Here is a 27267-nt window from a genome sequence, read left to right on the forward strand (position 1 = left end):
GTGGCCTTACAGGTAATCTACTGCACCACAAAAAGTACCAGTGGAAAGCCTTTACTGCTGTGATCTTGTGCTGTGGCTCCACTAGTTTCTTTCTCTTGTTTGCTTTTCAACTGTTATTGTATCTGCTTAATTTAGCGTGTTTTGTAAATTGTCTTTTGTATTACAAGAAGACAGTTTAACTCATCCATTTGAAAAATAAATTTAGATAAATAAAGACAACCATGGCTGATGTTTCTTTTCAAATGTATTTGGTTTGTTCAGAGGGTTTGAGGTGTCGTGGTGAATTGTACAGTAAGCAGTAGTTGCAGTGGTGCAGGTTTGCAGGCCAGCTCCCCTTGCATGCAACACTACTGTGGTTGAACTAGCTGACACTGTGCGAGTGTGTTGTTAATTGGAGCCCACAGTGCCATTTTCTGCTTCAGTAGATGACAGATGCTTCGGGTGAACAAGGTAGCTTTGAGTGCTACAGCCAGAATGTACAGTGGGTAAACAATATAGCACAAGTTACAGTCAGAACTGGGAAAGGTAGTGCAGGATCTTGGCTACTCCTTCCCTCATTTTTCATCATGTTTCCATATTGACATTTCTGCGGTACAAATTATGCATTTATCAAATGTGCAATATTAGAACACATTTACAATACAAAGAAGTAAATAATCCACTAGATGTTTAGCAGTAATTGTCAAACTTCTACATTTGTTGACCTGATTAACTTACTTTCAGACTGCCAAACCCTTCAATTTTCCAGAAGGCATGCATATTCAAATTTAATTCTGTTCCAGATCCTTATTTACACATTCTGAAGGCATGAAAAATAGCATGTAAGGTGTCATTACCTTGACAGCAAGGTCTGTCTGTCAAGGACAGCAAGTTAATTTTTGTATAACAAAGAAAGTACAGCCATTTGGTGCTGTTCATTGCCTGATGATATGGGTATACCCTTATGTCCTGTCTCACTTTTATTAATGAAAAGTGCATAATTATAACTTTGAGGTAGGGATCAACAGCTATCTTACAAGAAAAAATGTTACTAACTTTAGCCAGACTAACCTGACAGAATTCAACATGAAGTCACGTGATGTGGCGTTGGAACTTCCAACATTGCATGATATGAATTAGAATACAGTTACTATAAACATCTGCAAAGCGCCAATGAACACTGCTACATTTCTGTTTTTATATATTGCTGTATATGCTTATGCGTTCTTGACGGTAAAGTCAATCATGAATTTAGTTGGTCCAGGATTGGGTGCCACAGAGAAAGGCGGGGTGTTGACGTTTTAAGACCGCCCTCCCTCTTCAAACGTGAGCTAGGCGAAAACGGACAGATTACAATTGTATCGTCGACCGTACGGACGTGACAGGGAGGGAGGACAGCCGAAATGACCACCAACATCAGATACAAGAGCAGGATGATAAAATCGGGTAGGTGCACGCAAGCAGGAGGCATACAAATATGATTTTTTTATGTGGGGGAGAGACGCCTTTGAGCTTCATTGCCCGATGTAGTCGGCGAATTCTTTTCACGTATTTCATTTCTTCCTCTTATGTGCTGACTGAAATGCCCGGACATCGTTGTGCATCCTTGCACCTGTGATTCTGAAACGAAAATGGACATGGTCAACAGAGGATGGAGAGGTGAGAAAGCATGTATTCATTCATTTCTGCAGAGCGTTTATTTCACGGCAGCTGCAAAAGTGATGCCTTGCTCCACAGCTGTTGGTACCATAAAATTGTGTCGTCAGAACCATAAATGAGCTTAAGGACATGAAGGGGCTTGCGTTTATCTCATCACTTATAACGCCTGATTCATGATCTAAAGCGTAAAACGACAATTTGACGACGTGATTGCACAAATTTCAGATTTTAAGAGGTGTCTGATACGCAGCTAATAAATGATTTACCGTGTGTGTGTGTGGGCGCACATATTACATAAGACGCTACACATGTATGTGTATTTTGAATAATGTTGTCATGCATGACTTGGGAAGCGTTTGTTGCGAGAACACCAGGTCACATACACTGAGCAATACGCAGCACGGTGACGGGAGCAATCTAGATCTCGGCAAGATGCGCAAGGATGAAACTGGGATGGGCGCGCGAGGTGCTCCTTTCGGAATCTAACGGTTTGTTGTGATCCGTACCGAATATGTGCGTACGGTCGTGCATGATAACCCGAGACTAGAGCGTCGTGTAGGTCATCGTTTCAAGAAAGATGTCAATATCTCTGTCTACTCAGGCGCTGTGAACTCAGTTAATTTAACTGAGGTCTCCACGGGACCCAGTTTCTCACTGTGAGATAGAATGTGGTATCCGTTGATTTCTCGTGCATCTGCGTCAGATAGTAGATGAACGCAAACGCCTGGGGTGGGATGGGCAAACGAGCAGAAACAGCAGGGAGCTGCAGTCCAGCTGTGCCCTGAACACAGGCCCCCAGGTGTTGCTCTCATCTTCCCATGATCCTGTGGCGAGGTCAGGTGACTCTCTGTGAGAGTGCCAGACAATTGCATTGCAAAGGCCTGTCAGGATGGAGGACCCAGTGGCAGTGATGTGGTCACAGCACAGCTAGGTGGTGCAGTCCACTAGGTGACATATCCCAAACCAAGTTGTTGCTATTGCACTGAATTACAGTTTTGGATAACAGTGTTGAAGAACTGTGCTTCAATAGACCCAAACTATAACATTATACACCTGCTGTTCTCTCTTCATTTCTAAATTTTTAGTAAGAGTTCCCTTGGGATTCATGACTGATGATTACTGTGGGTAAGCATGTACAGCCAAGTACTGCTTCAGTAGCAGATAAACCATATAGGTTTTTTCTGCTTAACACGTATGTTATTGTATGTAGCAGTTAGTGTTAAGATATGTGGCCCTATTCATCATTCTCTCAGAGTGATCAGAGGGGGATCACACCCAGGTCCTCAAGACAGATACTGGGCAGCGCTGGTGCCGCTGTGAGGGCAATAATGGGACTGAGTTGGCAAGGCAGTAGGTCCACAGCAGCAATTTTCAGTAGCCATGGCTTGAGCGGCCTGACCTTCCAGCTGGAGAAAGGACCATTGTACATCACCATCTGGGCTCCGCCTAACAGGGCTGCAAGCCGGTTGCAGAGCCGCCCCTGGAGAATTAAGCGCTGGGGTGTTGCCAGGCAACCGCGCTCCATCCATCCTCTTCACAGTCTAGTCATGGGAGAGGGAGACAAAAGCATGATGCTTCCTACCTACAAAATGTCTAGGCCTGAGCAATGATAGGCTTTAAGTGGAAGACAAATATTCAGCTATGTCTGCATTTTTATTCGTTTATTAGATAGAACCCATTGTGAAACACAGAACCACTGGTGGGATGGGCTTCATCGGGCCTTATGTCTCTCAGCAACACTGGTCGCAGATCAGGGAGTGAGTTGTAGGGAGCGGCCTCCCTCTCTGAACACTGGTCAGTGATCAGTGTCGCACAGGAGAGCAGGGAGAGGGGGCGAGACTTGAAATATGACCTGGTCTCCATCTATTATCGGTCAAAGGCTGGAAAGTGGGCCGGTGGTGCCTCAAGGTTTCAGACAGTACAAAACGGGGCAGTGTGTGTAGCCCTGTTTGCTACTGCCATTCGAGAGCATCGTTGTGTGTAGGCACAGTCAATCTAACCTGTTTGGGTTTCAGAATAAAAACACTCCTTCAGGTGAGCTGGCAGAACCTCTCCACAATTCAGATACAACTGCAAGATCCTTTTACAGCTCATTTTTCCACTTGACATGGTCCACAAACCTTTTTTTTTTCATCAGAACTACGGAAAACTCTGGTGGATAAAAAAGAACCTCTAAAACATGAAATGGAATAATGTGATTTAAGAAACAGATGGATTTAAATGGTTATGACTTAGGTTCCAGGAGGAGGCCCATTTCTGGACTAGCGCTGTGTCCTGTCTGTGAGCTTTCACTGGGGTCTGCTGTTGATGTGCATGGAAGCCTTGTCTCACAGCAGTCCACAGCATTTGGGTGTCATATTCTGAATGCTGGCTGGGCCAAACATTCTTTGTCACCATAACACAGCAGTTTCAGTCTCCCTCTTCCGTGATGTCTGTTGGCCTCCTAACCCTCATTTCCCTTTTGGCAGCAGTTTTATGATCTAGCTGTGGCAGCACAGTGTACGGCACACTGCCCTGTTTACTCCTGATGAAGTAGCTGTTGCTCCTTTCATCGACCAAGAATAGCTTGCCATCTCAAAATATGCACATTTCAAAGCTGTCGCCTTGATCTTGGTTTAGTTTTTGGCAAATATTTTGTAGCTGACTCAGATTTTTCCTTAGCGATTTCAGTTTCTTTAATTTCTCCATCTCATCTTTTTTCATGTTCAAGGTTATAGTATCATGCTAAAAATATATGGACCCATCGACCCAACGAGTGATGTTGAGATTCATGAAATCATTGCAACCAAGCTTTGTCACATGGGCACCAGTTATATTACTCAAATTGGTGTTGTCCATGTAGGGGTGTTCATGTTGGAGTGTATTCCCCGTTTACCATTTTTTTTAAACTTGTGGGAAAGCGGTCATTTTGGGTGCCCAATGGAAACTACTATAAGTGTGGAAAATGAAAGGGAACAGGGCATAGTCATGGTGCTGGTGGTAATAAACAGTGACAAGAGGGGGTACATTTTAGCACTGCATACAGTTGCTAACTTTTACTTCAGAAAGTGTGTCAGGTACAGACAGATTCAGTGTTATCACACCATTAGAGTGTCTGTGTGTGGGATACCTGCTGAACTGTGCACAGCTCTCTTGGAAATGTGGTACACAATACCAGGGATGCAATTCAACATCAATAAGACAGCTGTGTCCAGTAAGATGCTAGCATCATGGGACATTAATGCAGGACTCAGTATTGACAGTAAAAATATGAGCCATATCATTGTGGCTTCATTTTGGGAACAGCTGTAATAAGCAGATGTTTCAAAATACTGTAAATGAATCATGTACTGTCTGTACATATTTCTTGATACATTGCCCAAACTGTTGTATATTTTTCAAATGTTTTTAAAATTATGTTGTTGCATGTGAATCCCTTTTATTGTATTTCAGTACAGTGTTGTATCGTGCAGCATGACATACAGCACTATTTTAAATTGTTGAACCATATAATGAATTGTAATGTTAAAATGAAACTCTTGTATGATGGATCCCATTTCATAATACAGTATATGAGTCCTTCACAAGGCAGAGGGAGACATGGTGCTTTACTGCTGCTATGTCTGCTGAGTCTTCCATAGTTAGTATCTGTCTCTCCTGCTGGCTAATGTTACAGATGGGATTACCATGATGCCACCCCCACCAGGAGCAGCTGGCAGTGGGATGAGAAAAGAGATTATGAAATTGCAAAAAATCCAATGACCTGCGCGTCAGTGGCTTGGCTCTTTAAGCAGTTTGGGCGTCCACTGTTTGATGCTAAAGCAGAGGTCCCACAAATTCACATTATGTATGTGAAAGCAGGAGTTGCTCATTTGTGGCACTGGTATGTGCATTATGACCTGTAACTCCTGCCCCCTAACACACACACACACACACACACACACAAACAAACACACACGCCTGTACCCACATTCTGTGTTGTTCTACCTGTGTCACTTTTGTTCCTTGAAGTTGTACTGCTTTGGTGTGCAGCCTCTGTTTGGGCATGATGTGTCTTCTCATGCGATTCAGTGGAGGTGATCGAATCTCAAGTGATCCTTCACAGTATCTGCATGACAGCATATCTGAGTGCAGAAGCCTGGGATAGCAGACACCAACAAGGGGATGATGGTTATCTTCACTGCTGTGTTCACTAGGAAGGCCACCCTGGACTGTTTCTCCCATTTTGAGAAGGCTCCAAAAACATCTAATAAAAGTAAGGAATAGTAGACTTCCCTACCCACTCAAATTATGTTACTTTTGCTGGATATGCCCACCCACACATGAGAGTGTTGCAGGAAGGGGGATTTTTAAAAAATAAATTAAAAAAAAAAAAATTTTAGGGGGAATGTAATTTGGGATTTTGAACAGAAAGTCAGTGAATTGTGTGGAGGTAGTAAAGCGGTGATGCTTTTAGTGAAGATGTTTATTAGAGTTGTGGCCCCCAGAGAGGCCCTTGGAGAAAAACAAGTTGTGAGATGCTGCAAATATAGTCTTGCACTTTGATGTTGGCATTTTTCAACAACAATTAAAAACTGAAATACAGTATTTTCGTGTTACAGCAGCCTTGCATGTTCACAGGGCGGCAGTGTAGCATAGTGGTAGTATAGGACTTGTAAGCGAAAGATTGCTGGTTTGATTCCCCGCTGGGCCACTGCTGCTGTACCCTTGGGCAAGGTGCTTAACCCACAGTTGCTTCAGTAAATATCCAGCTGTATAAATGGGTAAAATTGTAAAAAAAAACTGTAACCAATGTAAGTCGCTCTGGATAAGAGCGTCTGCTAAATGCTAGTAATGTAATGTAACAAGTGCACAATAAAAGGCAGTACAAATTTTTTTTTGTCCTGCTGGCATTTGTTCTGACCTGAAAATGACTCAAGCTCAAATATTTGGGCACCCCTGGAGCACCTCTTGCAATTTGACTCGGTCTTCCCGGAAAGCTCTGACTGTGTGTAAGACGTGCCATGCAAGCTGTAGATGGGATCTAATCTGGTGGAAGGAGGCAGGACAGAGGCAAGGATGATTGGTGCATGGAGCAGGATGGCAGCGATAAACAAACATACACAGGCACACCTCCATGGGAAACACAGCATGTTATTGTTGCTGAAGCAGGCTTTAGGGAGGCATGTGGGTAGCATTGGAAATAAAATGCTGTCATTTCTGTCTCCTATAATGGCTGCTCCTCTAACAATAGAAAACCTGACACACACACACGATATACACACATACCAACACAATTTTTTTACCCATCCTACTCTGCCAGGGCAGTGCAATATTGTTAGTGTACACACATGGTTGCTGAAACCAGTTTTCTCTGAAAAGCTACTGTGTTGAGACCCCAATAGGACCATTCCTCTTGAACACCTACTGATGCCTATTTAAGACCCACAAACAGTGGCTAAAACTTTGAACCATGATCGAGCAGGTGTTGATGATGAGTGGGGGGTGTGGCCAGTCAAGCACTCCCTTGAAAGCCCTGAGAGGGGCCCATTGTTGTACACCAATTACACGCCTTTGGATTTGCATGCAAAATGGCACCAAGGATGCCAAGGATGCTCCCAGCTGAAAGAAGAGCATGTCCAGAGAGGGGGGCTGTGAAATACTTGAATTCAGCCCCTCTCTGTTCAAACCAGCGCAGGGGCAGTTTTCTCTCATAGTGCTCACAGTGAATTGATGGGGAGGCACAAGTGGAAGGCTTTAAGATGTCAGAGCTAAAGGCCATTTTACTCACGCCACGTTACACACAACCATTCTCAGGCAGCGTAAGAGCAAGCTTTGTGTCTGAACTTGACTGCGTTTGCAGTTGCTAATGGTTGAACAGCTCCTGTAGGGTCTTGAAGTAATATTTACGCTGACGGTTCTGTGACATTTCATGTCTACTCGTTTGAATGGACAGGATTTTAGTTGGTTGGTTCCCTCCTTCGCTCTGTGTCACATCTGCCTGACATTGGTCCCAGAGGTTTGCTGTCAAGCCAGCTCTCTAGCTGTCTTTAAAAACTGGAGTAGGGTGGGGGCTAAATTACAGGCAGAAAGATGTTATCGCGGCACACTCACAAAAATTACTCCCGTTGAGGAAGAGGTTGATTTTTAAAAGGGGAATCGCAGATGAATGGATAAAATGGAAGATTATGTTTTAAACAGTATTTTTGCCTTTTTTAACTGAGAAATGTCCTCAACCAAATCATTCAAACATGGAAGACATTGCATTTGGTTGTACGGTATGTTTATACTATCCGTCATTATATAATGTTATGAGTATCAATAATTTTGTCATTAGGTGTGTTTGCTGCTGTGTAGGTTACTTTTCTGTGGTGAAGTCAATGTCTTGTACTTGTTTATTTGTTTCAAAAAACAATACTTTGACTCAGATATTTTTGAGTGTCTCCATGGTAATTGCTGCTATGTAGGCTACATTGCTCGATTGTAGCTGCTGTGCTGATTCAAAGTCATTTTCTGTCTCCTTCATTTTTCGTGATGCTTTCCCTTTCTTTTATAATCTTTGAAAGTGTAGACTGTAGAATGCCCAATGTATCGTTTGGCTTTAAGAAGACTTGTGAGAGAGAGGTGTTTTTTTCTCAGCTGTGGAAAGATTTTGTCTTTTTCTTGCCAAATCTGGCATCTAGGCACTTGGCTCAAGTGATTCTTTCTCTCAAGGTGCTATGGTAATGGACGCAAGAAAGGAGATGTACTGTATTCATTTTCAAACAGGCTCATTATTTTTTAAATTATACGCGCCACTGCATTCATATTACATGTTGTGATTGAGCCCAAAATGATTCTCTTGAGCAGATTGCTTGATTGTTACTGGAATAATATTTCAACAGCCTTACTACATGACTGGTTCTGTCCCAATGTTTTTGATCACTGTACAAGGTTGCTTCCTACATCAAAATTGTCCGGTTGCAGGGTTTCACACACACTGTTATTGCAGTGATGTAAATCCATCTGTGAGGCCTCCATGCAGTGTGAACCAGGGGAGATCTGTGGGTGGAAAGGCCGCAGTGGCATAATGTGGGCTGCGTGGGGGTTTGAACGGATTTCTGAATGCTGATATGCTGAACAGCTCTCTCTGATGTGGCTGCGCTTTGTGCATAATGCTTCTCCTTGCCCTTTCGTGTGTGTTTATGAGCCTTGACAGGGGACATGTTGGGAAGGGAGGTCACGTTATCAAACCCAAGTAACCTGACAGGTGAAAAACATTCTCAGGATTGTACACTGACAGAAGAGCTCCAACAAGTTGTCACTGATGAAGCCAACATAGGGTTTGTTTCTTGAGGATGTGTTTTGCTTTCACATGTGTATCTATGTGCATAAACTGGAGTTCAGTGTCCTGCTTTTCAGTGTAGAATTCTCCCAAAATGATCCAGCCTCCCAGACCTAAGCTGACTTTGCACAGCTTGGAGAACTGTTGAATAGCAACACATTTAAGTTCCATAAGTTCACCTGACACGTGCTTCTTACATTTTATCTTTGCCTTCGCCCATCTGTGCTGCGTACGGAGCTGCATGGTGCATTATTCAAACCCCAGGGGAGGCCCGGAGGCTCCCCCATCCCACCAACACTTAGAGCCGTTTCATTTAAATAAAATATGACAGGAATCCTGGGAATGCTGTGCAAATGTGCTTAAAAGCCCGCTGATAGGAGCCGCGTCGAAGGGTGGTGGTGGAATCACTGAGCATTTACAAACATGACCTCCAGTGCGCAGCTCTTCGGCACACTCCTCACGCCGAACAGGCTCACATTGTACTGACACTGGCCGTAAAAGGGCAACGTTTTTTTTCTACGGTTGTAGCTCCAGTGGTGGGCGTTGGTAGGTTTTCTTTCTGAGGATTACATACTTATGTATGTGCAGCCATTGGGTAGCATTACTGCACTGCCTAGTGCTGGTCACAGGCAGAGGGGTTCTTCCTTTTAGCTAGAGTTAGCTAGAGTTTAGCTAGAGTTCCTCCCTTTAGCTTACAGGGTTGAGTGAATTGAATGAATTTCAGTTGCTCAAACACTTGGTGAAAGTCTGTAAGAATATGCTTTGAGGATCATGGTGATCATGTTTTCGACCATCCAACATTCAATTCTTATGTATTTCTGAAAACTGAACTGAAAACAAAATGGTAAACTCGCTTAACATCAGGAATGGCCCTCAAATGCCACAAACCAGATGATTTTCTGAATCTCTTTTTTTTTTTAACAATGATGAGAGACCATTGAATTGGTCAAACACACACCTCATGGGTAAAATGGCAGTAAGAATGGCAATTCAGCACTTCAATAGGCTTGTACACCTCTCCACATATCTAATGTGGGACATTCTTGCAACATTCTTGTAAAACTAGCAATTTCACTATTACACATTAAATGTTTTGTAATGCCATCAAATGCGATATTAGTTGCTGGAAATTAGTTCCCAATCCCCTGCACCATGGTCAGTAACAGCAAGCTAAAGGTGGGAGCACTCAATAGTTTCGTTCCCTGTCTGTAGGTCATGTCAGGTCATTGACCGGTCACCTGTCTTTCAGTAGTGTGTTGAAAACAGCACATGGTTGGAAAGGGCCTCAAAAGGGTTCTCAAATGTACTGAGGTATTCATTCATGTACATTTTTTTTTCCAAAGTGAACTCACATGTTTTAGAGAAGCATTCAAAAGAAGATTGAGATGTCCTGGAGATAAAATTCTGTTCTCCTGACATGTCTGTGATTTCAGACGTCAGGTAGAGCCAGATATGACACAGCAAGGTGAGGAATAGGAGGTGAGCGCAGACAAAAGTGGGGGGGGGGAAGAGAACGGAAGACAAAAAGATGTCTGTGCAGCCTCCTCAAAGGCTCATGTGTGAGATGTCTTGCCCTGCCAAGGCCTTCGGTTTGATTGGTCTGAAAAGCTATCTCTCTGACATGAAGCCAAGCACCATGTTTTTTTTTTTGTTTTTTTTTCCGTTGCGTATTCCGTGAAGCGTGGTGGTGTCGGCAGCCTTTACAGCAAGCCTACTGGGTTATCACTAATGCAAGGGAGCAGGGCCTTCCTCAGGCAGTCTCTGACTCGCCTGAGAGAGGGAGGGGAAAGGAGGGGGCCGGGAGGCAGAACGACACACCCTCCTGATTCCAGATTTCCTGCTCACAACATTCTCAGACTGTTTGTGATGTTTTAGTGACTTTGTTATGTCATACAATAATATGTTATCCACGAACTTAGCCCTCGGGGCTCTTTCCCTTGCTCCTCTTTGTGACTCTAATCCCGGATGCTGTACAAGGACATTTTCCATATTAACCCTTACGTCCAGAGCCAATCAGGGGACCTTCCTCAGGGGCAAAACAATAGCTGCTCACGTGGCTACCATTAATTGGATGCAGGGCTGTTTGGTCAGCTAGTTATGACTGGAAGTGCAGGTTTGGAATTACATCTGAAATGGTATATTTATTCTCATTTTACTCTAATGAGGTCATGTGTCATGACAAAGTAGGTGTAGCTATTTTTACAGCTGTACATATGATGAACATTCTTGTGGAGGCGTTCTTGTGATTCTATGTGTGTGTGTATGTGTGTGCATATCTGTATGCTGTGCACAATGTTTGTGAATATGATGTGGTATGTGTATGGTATGATGTGCGCAGTGTCTTTTGCATGTGATAGACTTAGTTTAGTTGCATGTAGTGTATTTGATTGTATGCAGAGAGTGAGCTTTGGAGGTGGTGGAGAGGGTGGGGGTGGGACAGCTGAGCAAGCGTATTAGTCTATCCAAGTGGGAGCCCCAGGTGCAGTGACAGTGTGGCAGCTGGGAAATGAGTGGGAGTGGGAGGGTCCTGACTGTGGCTGTGTACGCAAAGCCATGGGATAGTGGGGAGAGGTGGGGGGGTGGGGGTTCGGGCTGGTCGTCAGGCCATTGTGTCACAGCAAGACATCTGTTCCATTCAAGCGGCTCCATGGCTCCAGCACTCACGCTGACTGTCGCTCCTCTTTTACCCCAGGGGGGATTGAAACCAGAGAAATGGTCTTTCTATCCCTTGCACCCTAACTATCCTCACCCTCACCCCTACCCCCACTTTGGGGCAGCTGGTCTTGGGGTTCTACATCCAGCCTGCTGTCCCTCATTCATCACCAAACGGGTACACCACCCTCTCAAATGTCACTGTGTTGTTTTCCACAATGTCACTTAGTGCAGACAATATAATGGGACAGCACAAAGTGTTATATTTTTGACCTTAGAAACAAAGCAAAACACTATCATTATAATCAGAAAAATATGGACTGCCGTACCCCAGTGTTATTTTTTATAAACTTATTTCACAACTCAGTCACAGAGGTGCTTAATACGTAGGTATCCTTTCAGAGGCTTTTTTTTAATTAACGGAGCACTTAAATATTATACAACTAAACCGGGAATACAATTAAATGCTGGGAGAGGGGGTTGCATTGGCATGATTTAGTAAGCAGATTGTTTTTTCAGTCTCATCTTTAACTTTTTGTCACCCCCTTGTGGAAAAGATCGGTATCGCTGTTTTGTGCTGCACAAAGTCACTCCTGCTGCCCTCTCATGGCTCCTCACAAGCTTTTATAATATGCTTCGACTGACAATGAGATGTGGGGCATTTAATTAGTTAAAACTGTCCAGAAAAGCTATTAGCCCAATAGGTTGGATACAAGCCGAATTCTGCATCCTCACTGGCAGCCCCTTTTAGTGCTGGTGCATAGTGGTAGTGGTTGTCCTCCTGTCCTTTTTCTACATAGGAGAGAGGGAATCATTGGCTGAGCTGCATGCCTGTGTGCCACATAAAGCCAGCCTGATTAGTGGCCCTGGAATCAGGGTGCGCTCCTTGCAGGTTTTGGATTTTGTGTCCAGCGTAGTCACGCAGAGACTTGACCAGTGCCTATCTGGATGGAGCTCAGCGTAACAGATGGATGAGCGACTGTTGTGGGAACATAACCATGTAGGTCCAAAAATTCAGAATTACTCCCCATCCTTTTGAAACACTAGGAGTATGTCCATGGTATTGTATTCATGTAGTGGTACTAGTCCAGTGCAGCTCTCCACACTGTTTTGGTAGGTTTCCTCTCTGTGTTCCTCAGGTCAATCTAGCACCCCAGTCATAAAATGCAACAGGTCCTCAGCCAGTTACTATGGTGTGACTGCTGTAAGGCTAAAACATAGCTCATTATCTATTAATGAATTAGTGTTGGGGGGAATCTGAAAGGTGTGTCCATTATTCAAAAGGACTCTATAGAGGCCACTGTAAGCCCACAAGCACACAGCCTGGCGCATTTCAGGCTGTGGTACATGGTACATCCATGGTACTTCTATGTACTGATTTTTATTAATGTGTGAGGGATGTTTGTATTCCTCTACAGGCAGTTCGAGCCAACCCCTGTGTCAGTGAGGACCGTCTGCACCCTCATGCCCCTAATCTATGCTCCTTTATTGCTAGTTTGAGCCGGTCCTTTCCTCATCTTTGCGTTAAGCTATCCACTGCTAGCTCTTGCATCCGGAGCAGCTGAGGTAAGGGGAACCTTCAGTTCCCCTTACTGGGCCAAATTTGCAGGGACAGTCCTCTTTTCATTACTGTTCTGAGTGGGTCATGACTGGCCTCTTGCTACCTTTGTGCCTCCAGCTGCTTCTCCTGCTTGATACTTCTTGCCACAGTGCTTCTGCTGCCTGCCACAGTGATTCCACTGTGATGACTATGTTCACTGTTCATCGCTTTCAGCAGTAGACCAAAGTGGAATTCTTGTTTCCATTCCTGTCTTGAGCCATATTTCCACTAACTCGCCTTGGTTGTCGGTCATCCGTATCTGAGGTAATCCGGAGGCGTTTCCACAGCAAATTGACCTCAGCCGACAGTATTTCGTTGGCTGGCCCAGACAAGTCAGTTGCAAGAAACTGTGTTTACCTTGTGTGAAATGCTATAGCCACATCACAGATGGGTCATGCTGTAAATACACAAATTTTTTACTTACCGAGATGTACACCAGGTCTGCTTATAATCAGTGTAATTTACTGAGATCTTTTTGTTGTGGTCTGGCAAACGGAAAGAATCAGGAATAACAAAAGCGCAAGCATCTGGTTTTCCCCCAACTTCATAAGATAACGAGCAAACACCCACATTTGACCAGTGATTTCACTAACGTTTTTACAAACAAACATAATATAATGAGGTGTAGTTGGAGCCAGGGAAGTTACACTCAAAAGAGGTCAGCAGCATGTCAGCAATAAGTGAGACTGAACCACCTCATTGGATTTTATTACAATAGCACATAGACTGCTCTGGCAGGTCACTTTAGTTTGCATTAACACAGATGCAACTCTGTGCTGTTCAGACCCAGTGTCCCAGTCTCCTTTGCACATTTTCTCTTCAGCCAGGAACAATGGCCCTCTCTCTGGCTTCAGTAATATTATCATTAGTGTTATTTCTCTTCGTATTAAAAACCCTGGAGTTTACATTGACAGCTGACAGAGCTCCCTCTAAAAGTCCCCCTTTGTTCCTTACTTCTCCCCTTTTTCCTGGCAGATGAGTCACTGAACCATATTTATTTTTCCACTGTGAAAAAAATCTGTAAAAATAACATGAATGTGTTCAGTATCCACACACGCTCGACCCCCTCCCCCCTCTCCACAGTTGCTTCCTCTTTCTCCCTGTGTCTTCATTTCTCTCACACTCTCTCTCTCTTGCCCTTTCCCCCCCAGACTCGAATCCAAGTTATGCTCTGTTGGCATGACTTTGCTAAGTGCAGCATTGCCAAAAGCAGTATAGCCAATTTAATTTCAGAACTATATAATCCAAATTTGTACAAGCTTTACCCAACAATAAAGGTAATGGTGAAAATGGTGATACATATGCACACAAACATACAGATACATGCTTGCACATGGGCACACACCCTAGCTCACACACTCACATGCAGACACACACACAAGCACATGTGTGTGTGTTTGTGAAATATTCTCTGCCCTCTTTTATCTGTCTTCTCTGTTGCTCCTCCTGCCCTGAATCAGAACTGGATACAGGAAATACTCATAATGTGTGAGAACTCCTCCTCTACTTGCCTGTACAAGGAGTGGGGCGCCCAGGGGCAGGGCTGGAAGAGAGAGAGAGTGAGAGAAAGAGAGAGGGAGAGAGAGACAGGGGGTTCCAGAAAGTAGTGGAGAAGCAGAAGAAGGTGGTTTTTTCTGTCACGTTTTTGAATCTTTTTTTTGGTCTCAGTCTATTCTTGGAACCAGCACTTCAGCTCTTTTCTATCTGTGCCTCTCTTTAAAATGGATGCAATTCTGCAGGAGAAACTGGCAGAGCGCCTACTGTCTCCCCGCCACAGGACCGCCAGGGTTAAGGTAAAGGACTGCAAATCGAGGGGCAGGGGAGGAGGAAGTGAAAAGGGGAACGGGACCACGAGGTGCATGGTCTGTCTCAGAGAGATGATCAAAAGAGCTGGTGGCAGAGAAGAAGAATAAAAATGGTCAGTGGAAAAAAATGCCATTGTTAAGGAAAGGGGGGAGTATGATGATGCTGTGCAACCCAAAAAGGGGGAGAGAGAGAGAGTGGAAGAGAAGGAGGGGTGGGAAGCTGAGGATCGGGGGGGTCACTGTACTGGCTCTCAGGGAAGTGAGGGGAAGAGATGAGCAGGAAGGAGAGCGCAGCCCAGATTACAGCTCTGTGGCTGAGGGAGACACCTCCTCCAGTGTGTCATCCATGCGCTTGTTCCCTATCTGCATGCGTGCGTCACCGCTGTCAGTTCACAGTAACTCAACCCCACTGAGACAGGCCTGGTTCAGGGCCGCCAAAGCCTGCAGGGGGTGGCGGATGGTTTGTAAACAGTGTGGCACGATGCGGTCGTACGGGCTTTGTGTTTGGCTTTCCCTCTGTGTCATTCGACGCCCGGCTGAGCGTGCACTGTCTGTCGGCTCATCAGCATCATCTGCTTCTGAGGTAAGCCGGAGCAGAGAAATGAGCCTGTGTGTTGTGGCGCCCCATCAGGCGTTTCTTTGATGGCATGGAAGCGGGTCATGGGGGTCTTTGACTTTGGTCATCCGGAAAACCCCCGGGAGCACATTCTTTATTCTGCGGCCAATTTTGTCTACACAGGACGGGTGTTTGACTTGTCCTTGCTCTTCCAAGAGACAAAGAGACAAAGGACAAGTTTACTGACACTACACAGCAGACGGGAATCACCTATCAATACAAACTCAGAAGAAACCCTTATGGAAAAGCCATACATTTTATGTTAATGAATACATTGTAATGCACATCATTCTTTGCTGTCAGATACAAAGTAGACTTTATACACTACAGATGGCACTGTAAAAATTTGTATTTTCCCCTTGCATGTCACAAAAAAACAAAACATATGGAAATATCTTTTATTATGTCTAAAACTACTGTACCTTAAGTTAGAGCTTGTGGTTATTTCTTGTTCATCAATCTTTACTGTAACAGCAGGAGTTTAGGACTGTTCATGCCACTGGATGGGTTTAAGGGATGCTGTTTAGATGGATGGCAGTTGGAGGGGTTACTGAGGGCTGTGTTCATGCTGCCAGGGATGTCAAAAAAGTGGATGATGGCTTATGACAACCGCGGCGGGACTCTGGCCGCCTCGACCGTCGACAGGACATGGGCAAGGGGAGCCGCTGAAAAGGGCCATTCAGGCCCCGGTCAATGGAAGCTCTGTTTGCCCTACTCGCCCAGCTCCTGCCCACTCCCTGCAGCCGCGGGAGGGTTGGGGGCTCCACGTTGGAGAAGCGTTTGTGTTTCCCCTCTCAGTCTGGCCTGGTGTCAGGTCTTGGGCCTCCCTTTTGACAGGACGAAACAAGAACAGGGCATGGTCTCATGCGATCCCTCAGAGATCCATGGTACTGCTGAACAGTTGGAGACTGCTCTCCCAGGGCTCTGATTGTACACAGATCTCATCCGGTGCCAGGGGGGCTGTAAATATCATTGACTGTCCATACATCCGTATAACTCCCCCCTTCCTTTGTTATTATCCTAGTTGCTTTGAGACATGGCTGCTGAAACCAGCCCATTCATTTCTTTGTATTGAATGTAGTTTGTTGGAGCATGGGCTTGTATGTGTTTGTATGTGCTTCTTTATATTTACTTTATATAAACCGTGTTTAGTTGGTGTGGCCCATCTAAATATGACTTATTCTCTCTTCCTCTCTTCCAGGACAAGCAGTATGTGGGGTTTGCCACACTCCCCAATCAGGTGCACAGGAAGTCAGTCAAGAAGGGCTTTGACTTCACCCTCATGGTAGCAGGTGAGTGACAGCATGATTTTCACACTCACATGCCTTGTAGATTACATTCAACACAAATATTTAGTACTATGCAGCAGACTGGAATCATCTGTCAATACAATCTCAGAATGAACCTTTGCAAAAAGGCCATGTATTTGGTGTTGATGTATATATTGTCAGGTACATTACCAGATGTACAATGTATTTATTTATGTGTTTATATATGTAACCGTAGAGCAAAGCTTAGATATCTTCGAAAGATCTGTGCTACATATTGCTTCTATCGTTTGTACTTTAGAAATGTTTAAATGATCATTTCTTTAACAACATTCCAAGCATGAAATAACATTGAGCCCCTCTACCCAAAATGCTTTGGGGAGGATAGTAACCATCTCCACACACTTAAGGGTTGATACAGGTGTGGTGGCTTCGGTTGTGTTGCAGGGGAGTCTGGTTTGGGAAAGTCCACCCTGGTGAACAGCTTGTTCCTCACAGACCTGTACAAGGACAGGAAGCTGCTGAATGCTGAGGGTAGGCACCAAAACTTTTGTCGCAACACCAAAGGGATAACAGGGGGGGTAACTGCTCTGTCTGGGGTTCTCTCAGTGTGCCTCCTTTGACAAAAAATTACTCTGTGAACAGCAGCAATAGAATGCTTTGTCACTTAGCTGTTAGTTTGTTGACTCTCTATTCAATCTCATCACAATGCTGTTTCAGTTTTTTTGGTTAAAATAATCTACTAAAGTGTGTGTGTTTTTTTTTAATTGCTTATACGTTTAGTTTGGCAGATGCTGAAATTAATGAAAAAATGTTGGCGACCTTGCCCTTGTCCTCTGTCCAACGCTCACAATCCTACTGTGTTTGTGATGATGTACTATGTAATTAAACAGCCAACTGGCAATTGTCTTTTCCCCAGAGCGCATCAGCCAGACAGTGGAGATCATCAAACATACGGTGGACATCGAAGAGAAGGGCGTGAAGCTGAAATTGACCATCGTGGACACACCAGGGTTTGGGGATGCAGTCAACAACACGGAGTGGTGAGCACTGTTCCCGTCCTGCCTAGGCCCAGGCAGCAACTGCAAGCAACAACGACGTGTCCGTTCATGTTGTGATTACAATAGGACTTGGATGTGGTCCAACCGGGAGTCAAAAGAATATGAGCTAACCTGAAAAAGCCACTCCTTGCCCTGGTATTGTTGTGGCATGCAGTCCCAGCGATGATGTAAAGCTGTGTTGATCTGGAGTTTGTGTTCTGCACTTCTTGCTCGTATTTCTTGAACCTCTTGATTTGTGATTGCTTGCTTATATAAGACACATTCTGTTACTCTAAAAAACCCCTTTTAGCTGGAAGCCCATCACAGACTACATTGACCAGCAATTTGAGCAATATTTCCGGGATGAGAGTGGCCTCAACAGGAAGAACATCGTGGACAACCGTGTGCACTGCTGCCTCTACTTCATCCCACCCTTTGGACATGGGTATGTCCATGGGTACATGGGTGCATGCCCACTGATCTATGTTCCCTTCCTACAAAGTGAATGCCATCCGAAATCGAAGCCACAACTTGCCATCATTTGAGGCTCGAAACCATGATTCATTCCAGCTATGCGCGTTACATTACATCAGCCAACTGCATAAGATTACTCATAATTTCACATTGTCTTTGTCATTTGTCATTGAAAGCAGGATGTCATTAGGTTTCCCCACTAAAGGAAGACCCCAATGCAGTGATGTAGATCAGTACTCTTGTCTCATTGCATGTGTGAATAACACATGCCAGTGGTTTCCAGACTCACAATCTGAAGACTTAAATGATAAAATGTTAACATGTTACTAGTAGCACTCGATAAAGCAAAGGATTTGAAATGCACTCCTTTATCTCAATACATAAATAGTGATGGACTGAAGGAAAATTAGCTCAAGTACTTCAAAGTGCATCTGCAGTGATCTTGTTTTATAGAATATTAAATATCATTTTTAGGTGAACTGAATTTTACCTGGGAAGATATTATTGCCAGCAATTTCACCATTCTCAAATTTCAGTCAGATCAGTCTTATCTGTGGGAAAAAGGTCCATTGCATTAATTGATGTAATACATTCAACAGTGATACAGAATCCATGAGTTGATAAATAAATTCATGTGAGGAAACCCTGCACAGCCACTTTGTAAAAGGAGAACAGGAGTGATTTATTTTAGGGAGTGCTTTATTTCAGTCCAATGTGTATCCATCATTTTTTTCCACAGCTTCTAAGTTTAATATTATTAGCTATGGGCATTCTAGGAAACACTTTTGAGTGGTCTTAATGTACTACATAGCTGATTCCCAGTTCACTTAATTGCACTTACTCCATTGTGCTTTACAATCATGCCATGTAGCTGTACAGACTGCATACTACCCCCAATGTTGCCTAACACTACTCTTAATGTTATCCAGAATGACACTAAATGTTACCAAAAGCCATCCTTAATATTACCTAAGGCCTCCCCTAAACCTGGGTTGTAGGCCCTCTGCCTGCATGATGGAGTTTTGATAGAGCCTACTATAGAATGCCACAGAGTAATGCGACCTTGGTGGCTGTCCTTCCTTCCCAGTCTGCGGCCAGTGGATGTGGAGTTCATGAAGGCGCTCCACGAGAAGGTCAACGTGGTGCCTCTGATTGCCAAGGCCGACTGCCTGACGCCAAGCGAAATCAAGAAACTGAAGGACAGGGTGAGAGTTCATGTCTGTTGTGTGCTGCTCAGCATTCTCCTGTCTGTTCTTGTTGCATCAAGCAGGTTTTGTACAGGCGTAAATCAATCACTGCATAATTTACCAGATTATATGATTATGTCTTACGTTTGAGACTGAATGGTTGACTGTTCAACTGTTCATCTATATGTGTCTTAATCAATTATATATTTGAACTGGATTTCCAGTGTCTATTTTTTTTATTTGTTATTGGCTGGCTAGTTAGATGCAAGGAAAGACATGGAGATAATGACTAACATGGGCTGGCTTTGTTGTCCCCTTCCAGCATTGGCACTGCTTGGAGTTACTTCCTTGAAAATAAGGAAAGTATAGTTAAGTGCTAACATAAGGCACTGTTCAGTTAAGGTTAATCTATCATAAATGGGCAATGGCAGTTCACACCTACGACTTCAAATCAAAGCATTTAATACTAACTTCGTACATTTAGGCCATGGCAATCTTGTGTAATTTGATACAGTACAAGACACAGGCACACCTTGCACAATCACACCTGTTTGCCCCAACCACCCAGAGGCAGGTTTTGAATATTAGTAGACTGCACTCTCATCCTCTCTCTGACCATGTTGACAAGCTCATTGCTCTGAACAAGAATTTTCATTTTCAAGGAGCTTACCATTAACATTTGACTGTGCAATTATTTCTGACATTATGTGGAAGAATTGCTCAAGTCCTGACTTCAATATTGAACTTTACCTTAGGGTATTTTTGTTGTCAACAGGTCCATAGATAGTCATTTTAACACATTTAACTCATTTTGACATTTGAATACTTACATAGATAACCATGATCCTACTGTTTACTTAATTTGAACTACATTCAAAAAAGCTCTGCACTCACTGTTTTTGGTGAAGATGAGCCTGAAGGTTTAATGTGTTTTGACATGCTACCTTCTTCAATAAAGTGGTGCTACTATGGTAGTAACATTTTTATAGCTACCTCTAAAATGTCACCACAGTTACATGACATTATTGTTAGAGTTTTTACATGTTATCCATTTATACAGCTGGATATTTTCTGAGGCAATTCTGGGTTAAGAACCTTATCCAAAGGTACAGCAGCAATGCCCCAACAGGAAATTAAACCAGAAATATTTTTCGTTACAAGCCCTGCTCTTTACCACTATGCTGCATTGCCTGCCATTGTATAAGACAATTACAGAGGGACTGCCAATCAGTTTTTTATTTTCAATAAGGCCATTATCCAGGTCCTCACTTGAAGCCACAAGTCCATTAGGAACATACATTTTTAGTAGATATGGATTGTGTTCCTTTTTTAGCTTTCATGGTTGCAATGAATGTGCAGATCCAAGTAAGTTTATGAAAGACGTTCATAAACCCTTCAATGTTTTCCTGTAAGGATGAGACTGACAATTCCATCGGTATATTACCTTCTTCAGTTAGGGTTTTAGTGTTATGGCAGTGTTTTATACATAACCACTTCTACTAAAAATATGTATTCCAGACGACCAAAGGCTTTGTGTAGCCTTTATCCCTCATTGGATGGATGATGAAACTTGACCAGCCCTCTTCCCATGAATGCACCTTCTGTCAAATGCAGTGTGAGTGATTGGGTGTGCCCAAATTGTTTTATGTGTTATTGAGAGATAAAATTAACCTTGCTCAACACTCTCCCCCTCCCAGATAAGAGAGGAAATTGACAAATTTGGGATCAAGGTTTATCAATTCCCCGACTGTGACTCTGATGAGGATGAGGAGTTCAAGCAGCAGGATAAAGAGCTGAAGGTGAGACGGGACACATAACGACTTGTGACATCAGTGATTGCTATCATCAGGCCATGGTACTGAGAATGATGTGAAGATAGGAGTCATGTCTTAAAAGTGGCACAAAAGTATCAACACCTATATATGTGAGCTTGTCTAGCATCTGTTTATGAATTTGTAGCTTCAGTTACAACTGTATTATGGATAAAAGGCAAGTAAGGTTTCACTTTTAAATTATTCCTTAAGTCTAGTAGTTTACTAAACATACATATCTAATTACCACTTGACATAGATTTTTAATTTCAGGTGATAACTAGAATTTTGAGTCATGGTCAAGATCTTGTCAAGAATGAGAGACAATGAATGCATATAGAAACAACAGAGAGATATGGTAGTTATTTTTGAATGCTGATAAAGTGTAGAATAGAAGTTTGTTTAGAAATTGCAGCAGAGACAGTGTACACTTTATACATATTTGGTGGGGCTGAATGCAGGCAACGACCAAGAGCCTGATCTAGAGCCCACCTCTGGGAACCTGCCAAATTGGACCTGAATGAGTGAATGCTGATCAGAGTTATTGAGATGCTGGTGAAGCACATTTGGCGGTCATGTTGGGATGAATGTTATTCTACCCACATTTACAGAGTGTGACTGATTAGTGTGCCAAATTGGAGTGAGATTGGGGAATACCGTCAAAAATAGCATGCAGAAGGGAAATGTGAAGAAATATTAAAAGAAAAGCTTCCAATTAAAAAACTGACCATCAGTGCTTAGTGGTTAAATCTCACTTTTCCTGGGTTTTATTTTTCAGAGAACAGCTGAGATTGGCAGTGAATAGTGAACGCCAGAGATGTGATTTAGAGCAAATATGTGAGGAGCAGTGCCTTGAATGTAGTGGCGTGCAAGGAAAATTCTTAGGGAATTCATGGTGTTCCTCTGTGTCCCTGGCCATCTGACGTGGGTCATTGTTGGATTTCAGGAAAGCACTCCTTTTGCTGTGATTGGGAGCAACACAGTGGTGGAGGCGAAGGGGCAGAGGGTTCGTGGGCGACTATATCCCTGGGGCATTGTGGAAGGTATGAACAGTTCTTCTCTAAATCAACTGCTAGGGAACTGTGTAGGTGCATTATCATAAAGGAGGGATTTCCCTTATTAAATACCCTATTGTATCTGTATTTTGTTAGACACCCTGGAGTACCTGCCGAATGACTAAATGTAAATGTAATGCACGTCAGAGTATGACCTAACCTGTTTTTTGGAGCCCAACTGAAGGAGGAGTTGTTGGGACAAGTTGGGACCAGTGAAGAGTGTTCCCATTTAGTAACTCCTTACTTGTCTTTGTCCCCCTAGTGGAGAACCAGTCACACTGTGACTTTGTCAAGCTGCGCAACATGCTGATCCGAACACACATGCACGACCTGAAGGACGTCACCTGCGACGTCCACTACGAGAACTACAGGGCGCAATGCATACAGCAGATGACCAGGTCAGGAGGGAGCAATTGGCAGTATTTCTCTCATGTGTGCTTGTGCTTTGAGTATGACCACTGTAAGCAGTCAATGACTGTGTGCGTGCACACATGCTGTCATGTATGTCTATGTTGGCATGTTTTCGAGCAGCTCAAGCAGAGTTACATTATCAATGTATGTCTTCTTAGAGGCAAACATTAAATCATAGCATCTGTGTATGTGTGTCTTTCATTAGCATTTAAATGGTTTGAACAGTATGTCAGTGTGCTTGAGTTTATACACATCTGTGTGCACGTGTATAAGTGTAAACGAGTCAGTTCGTTTCTCTGCTCTAGTAAACTGACCCAGGACAATCGCATGGAGAGTCCCATCCCTATCCTGCCCCTTCCTACCCCGGACGTGGAGACAGAGAAACTGATCAAGATGAAGGATGAAGAGGTGAGCTACAGGGTTCTTTGACCCCCTCATACCTCCTTTCCCCTGCAGAGCTTAGACGCAGGGTAGTACAGTCACACCAGCACAACAGGATAATTGTCCATTCAGAGTGTTATAGCAAGAGAAAACTGATCCTCAGCTACCCAGGAATGGTTCTGAACTAAGTAAGTAGGTCTTTTAACAGCTGTACAGTGAAAATGAATAGTATAGTATTACAGCAGTTCCTGATGCCTTACTGGATGTCTATTTTCAAAACAGTGGTTTTGGTATAGAGTATACCCCTCTCTCCACATATATTTTATCAACGTGCTTCAAAAGATAAGACAAAGGAACATGCAAGTTTATTGTGACACTAAACCAGCAAGATTACAAAAGAAATTTAGCAATTCATAAAAGTGTTACTGGTGGTTTATTTCTGGGGCACTATGTCATCAGTCTTCAGATATGGTGACTTTAAGAAAAATCTTATTTCTGATTGGCATATCATTGCAGTGATTTTTCATTTTTGAAGTACATTTTTGGGCATTTCCATTAAAACTTAAAACATACCATTGTGTGTGAGATTGCAGATTTTCAAGATTGGGAATGTATTTTTATAAATCACTTATTAACAAGGTCACAGCAAATAACACATAAAGATGGCTAGATGCCAAACAGCTTCATGCACGTAGTTCTAAGCAAAAGCGTTTTTCACTGCAGTCACAGTAGGGGTAATTGCTGTCCACATGATGGCAGTAGTGAGGTGTTTTCATTATTAGGCAAAAGGGGATACTGGAGGACACCGATCTCAGGACTGTGGGTTTGACTGAAAGTCTCCCTCTTTACAGCTGAAGAGAATGCAGGAGATGCTCCAGAAAATGCAGCAGCAGATGCACGAACAGGACCAGTGATTCTGTTTTGGCTCCCAGGGAAACAATGGAAAATGGGCAGGATCAGATGCCTGCAAAGCCCATGAACTGGCCCCTATCTGCACTGACACTGCACCATCTCTCTGCTGGCCACCAAACTGCACAGACTGACATGAATGACCACAAGAAACAAAAAACATATACTCTGCTATATAAGACTTTAATGGTGTAGATTGAATGGCCATTGTAAAATACAGTCAAATCCGTTGTTGTCTGTGGTACTAGCCAGGAGCATGTTTTCTGTGAGGTGGATTGGAAGTCCTTGAAAGTGGGCTTCAAGTAAAACGTAATGTTGAAGCCCTCCTGCTTTTTTAAAACTACTTGATGTTCATTTTAAACCTATTAATAATATTAATGGTAATAACATATGGTATGATATTTAAATGACAGTATCTATTTATGAATATGCTTGAATTGTTTATGAGCATTCAGCGTGTGGATGCACATCGGATGTTTTGTACACCAATTTGTTCAGTTTGATATTTTGGTCTTGGACCTATTTTCGTCGGTTGTTTTTATGCACTGCAAAGAAATGATTTTCTTTCAAGAGGGTGAACAGCATTTTTATGAAGATATTCCTAAAACTATCCCCATAAGAGATTCATGCAAGAAAGTTAATGAAAAAGAAAATGCTTAAGCAAATGAATTGCACCCACTCTTATTTTACACTAATCTGAAGGAAAATTTGTTTTTTTTTTTTTTGCAGTGTGGGTGAGTGTAGTTATGAATGTGAGGGATTTCTCACTGTGTTGCATCCTTTCACTCACTGTGAGTTATGAGTGAAAAGGAGACATTTCAGCAGTTAAGCAGCTGAGCACTTGTGTTCAGTGCAAAAGCAAGAGCACTTCTTCGGTTTCAAGCACTGTACAAATATTTCTTTACCTGGGGTGAACAGCCCTAGGTGCTTGGCTAGGCAGTGGGTAGAGGACAATCAAGTATCGCACCTTCTCATCCTGTCCAAAAAAGTCTTTTGATCTAATACTAGAATGCTGAGTCTTACCGAACACTTAACCAAATGACCCAAAGTCCTGTAGTGTCCGAAAGCTTTGCAAAGGACAGGACTGGAAGCTGTAATTTGATTGGTATGATTGCATGACGTACTTGCATGTAGCCATCTCTTGATTATCTCTCTAAACACTGTACTGCTGGCACATGCACACGTTTTGCAAATTACTTTAGAACACGATATTTTTTGGAAAGACGTAACTGTACTGGAGGAAAACAACTTTGTGCAAATAGCACATAATTTAAAATCAATTCTTAATTGTTTTTGAAAAATGTGTGCAGTGTTAGGCAACCTAAGTCTTACCATGGAAAAACGGCCCTATGCACTCCCTGCCTCAAACAGCTATTATCCTCACCCCATCCATTGTATGAAAAATGAAGCTGATCCAGGGTTAGTGCTTGGTGTCAGAATCTTCACTACACAGAAGAGAGGGCGGTCGAGGTCCCTCTTAAAAAACGCGCGCGTGTGTGTGTGTATGTGTGCGTGTGGAATTATGTGCCCGGTGCCCTATGGTTTACATGAGCTGTCCTGTCAGCTTGATTAGCGGTCGCCATTGCTTTTATAGTGCTAGCGCTTCGCGAAGGTGAAACTCGTGCACAGGTTATGATCACAAATAAAATCGCTCTGTTCAGATGCACCCACAGTTGTTTGTTGTTTCATCCGTACATCCGCTTCGATTCGGTAGGGGTGGTGTTCTCACTCCAAGTGGTTAGATAGATTCCTCGCTAACAAGAGGATGCGCTCAGCTCGCTAACCGCAGCACACTTATGACCGAAATAACTAACGGGGCGCTGAGTCACCCCTTATCTGCACAGCGCCGACTTCCCCTTCATAGCCATGTTCACGTTATCGCGAAACTTGTGTCTGTGCAGACCAATCGCAATGTCCACCCTGTTTAACGACATTGTTCTCCAGATCTTTCTTTTGTCGTATCAACCAGTAAATTTACTGATAATCTGAGCTATCGAAAGCACCTTCTCAGTATTAGTTTTGTGTTCCAACTGATTGTAAAGGTTAACAAAATAAAACCAATGTTTGCGTTGATTATTGCGTAGGTCTAAAATGGAAGGATGGGTATTTGGTAGAAATGACAACAGGCACAGACATCACAAACACATACATGGCCAAATAAGTCCTAATCAGATCAAAGCCATTTTATTTCAGAATCCACCATAATTATATGTTTTTTATTATGTGTAAATTATTATTAGTGTTTGGATTTTCTGTATGTGTCCCTATTGGTTCACCAATTTCTGTAGAATGAACATATCTAATTATGGGGAAATTCATTTTTATCCATTTAAGAGTTCTCTCTTCTTTCATTACATGGCCCCAAGGAGATGAGGCACTTGCCTAGAATATAGGGACATCTCAGATATTGTCTACAATGCTTCTGCTACCAAATGGCAACAGCCATGTGGTTTTGGACAGCTCTGAAGATGTGTGTGAATTGCACATTTTCTGTGTTGCAGTTGGGGGTCATTTTAGATTCACTCACCTGCACGTGATTAAGAAATGCTTAGAGTGTGCTTTTCTTATACCATGATATAAGGCAATACTTTCCTCAGAAGCAAGCTATTTTCAGACTACACAAATATGGACAATTGATAACTGTTTCTCTGTAATTTATTCAGAAGCAGATAATAAGGAGATAAAAGCAATTTCCACATCAGTGGCAACATAATAAACAGACTACTCATTACTTCATATCACATTGATAACTCAGAATAACTCAAGACAACACTGTTCACATATTTGATAGAGAAAGTGTAAAATAGTATAGTTATATTGTTAAAGGTAAACAGAAAGAGTTTAATGTCCATAGAATCAAAGTCATCTATAAATGAGAACACCCTGCAGCTCTATCATAGGCACCAATCGGAGTGAAATGTTTACAGTTACTTCCAAGTTGCCGTCTATTCCCAGTGAGAGAGATGATTCATGAGAGACAGGTACCCAAAAGGAGACTACAGTAAGAAAAAATAATAATATACTGAATGTTCTAACCATTCATGAACTTGCAAGGTGACATAAACAGGCTCTGATGACCTTTGGGTGCCCTGTGTGGAGGCAGACAATTGCAGGTATAAAATAAACCTCTTCTGTTGT

The 27267-nt window shown here is 43.0% G+C and overlaps 1 protein-coding gene across 2 annotated transcripts; it reads left to right on the plus strand.

The window, feature by feature from the left end:
* The first annotated feature begins 1303 nt into the window (after nucleotides 1-1303).
* On the plus strand, nucleotides 1304-26150 carry sept5a (septin 5a). 2 transcript variants are annotated; one of them, XM_036526447.1, is made up of 12 exons: nucleotides 1304-1425; nucleotides 1628-1638; nucleotides 16795-16885; nucleotides 17309-17395; nucleotides 17781-17904; nucleotides 18212-18346; nucleotides 19463-19580; nucleotides 21260-21361; nucleotides 22320-22416; nucleotides 22691-22826; nucleotides 23145-23247; nucleotides 24072-26150. In XM_036526447.1, exons 1-12 carry the CDS (start codon nucleotides 1383-1385, stop codon nucleotides 24132-24134), a joined length of 1110 nt encoding a protein of 369 aa, XP_036382340.1. In that variant the 5' UTR covers nucleotides 1304-1382; the 3' UTR covers nucleotides 24135-26150. The 2 variants fall into 2 exon arrangements, with proteins under 2 accessions (XP_036382340.1, XP_036382341.1); XM_036526448.1 differs by lacking the exons at nucleotides 1304-1425; nucleotides 1628-1638 and adding an exon at nucleotides 14742-14965.
* Nucleotides 26151-27267: the final 1117 nt, after the last annotated feature.

Source organism: Megalops cyprinoides, chromosome 4, assembly GCF_013368585.1.
Source record: "Megalops cyprinoides isolate fMegCyp1 chromosome 4, fMegCyp1.pri, whole genome shotgun sequence".
Taxonomy (NCBI): domain Eukaryota; kingdom Metazoa; phylum Chordata; class Actinopteri; order Elopiformes; family Megalopidae; genus Megalops; species Megalops cyprinoides.

Excerpts from the sequence above, each read along its gene's own strand:
- sept5a (XM_036526448.1), top strand. The coding sequence starts at position 14,894 with ATGGATGCAATTCTGCAGGAGAAACTGGCAGAGCGCCTACTGTCTCCC. Across the intron at positions 14,966-16,794 it reads ACAGGACCGCCAGGGTTAAG|GACAAGCAGTATGTGGGGTT; the intron begins GTAAAGGACTGC and ends CCTCTCTTCCAG. Across the intron at positions 22,827-23,144 it reads TGCATACAGCAGATGACCAG|TAAACTGACCCAGGACAATC; the intron begins GTCAGGAGGGAG and ends TCTCTGCTCTAG.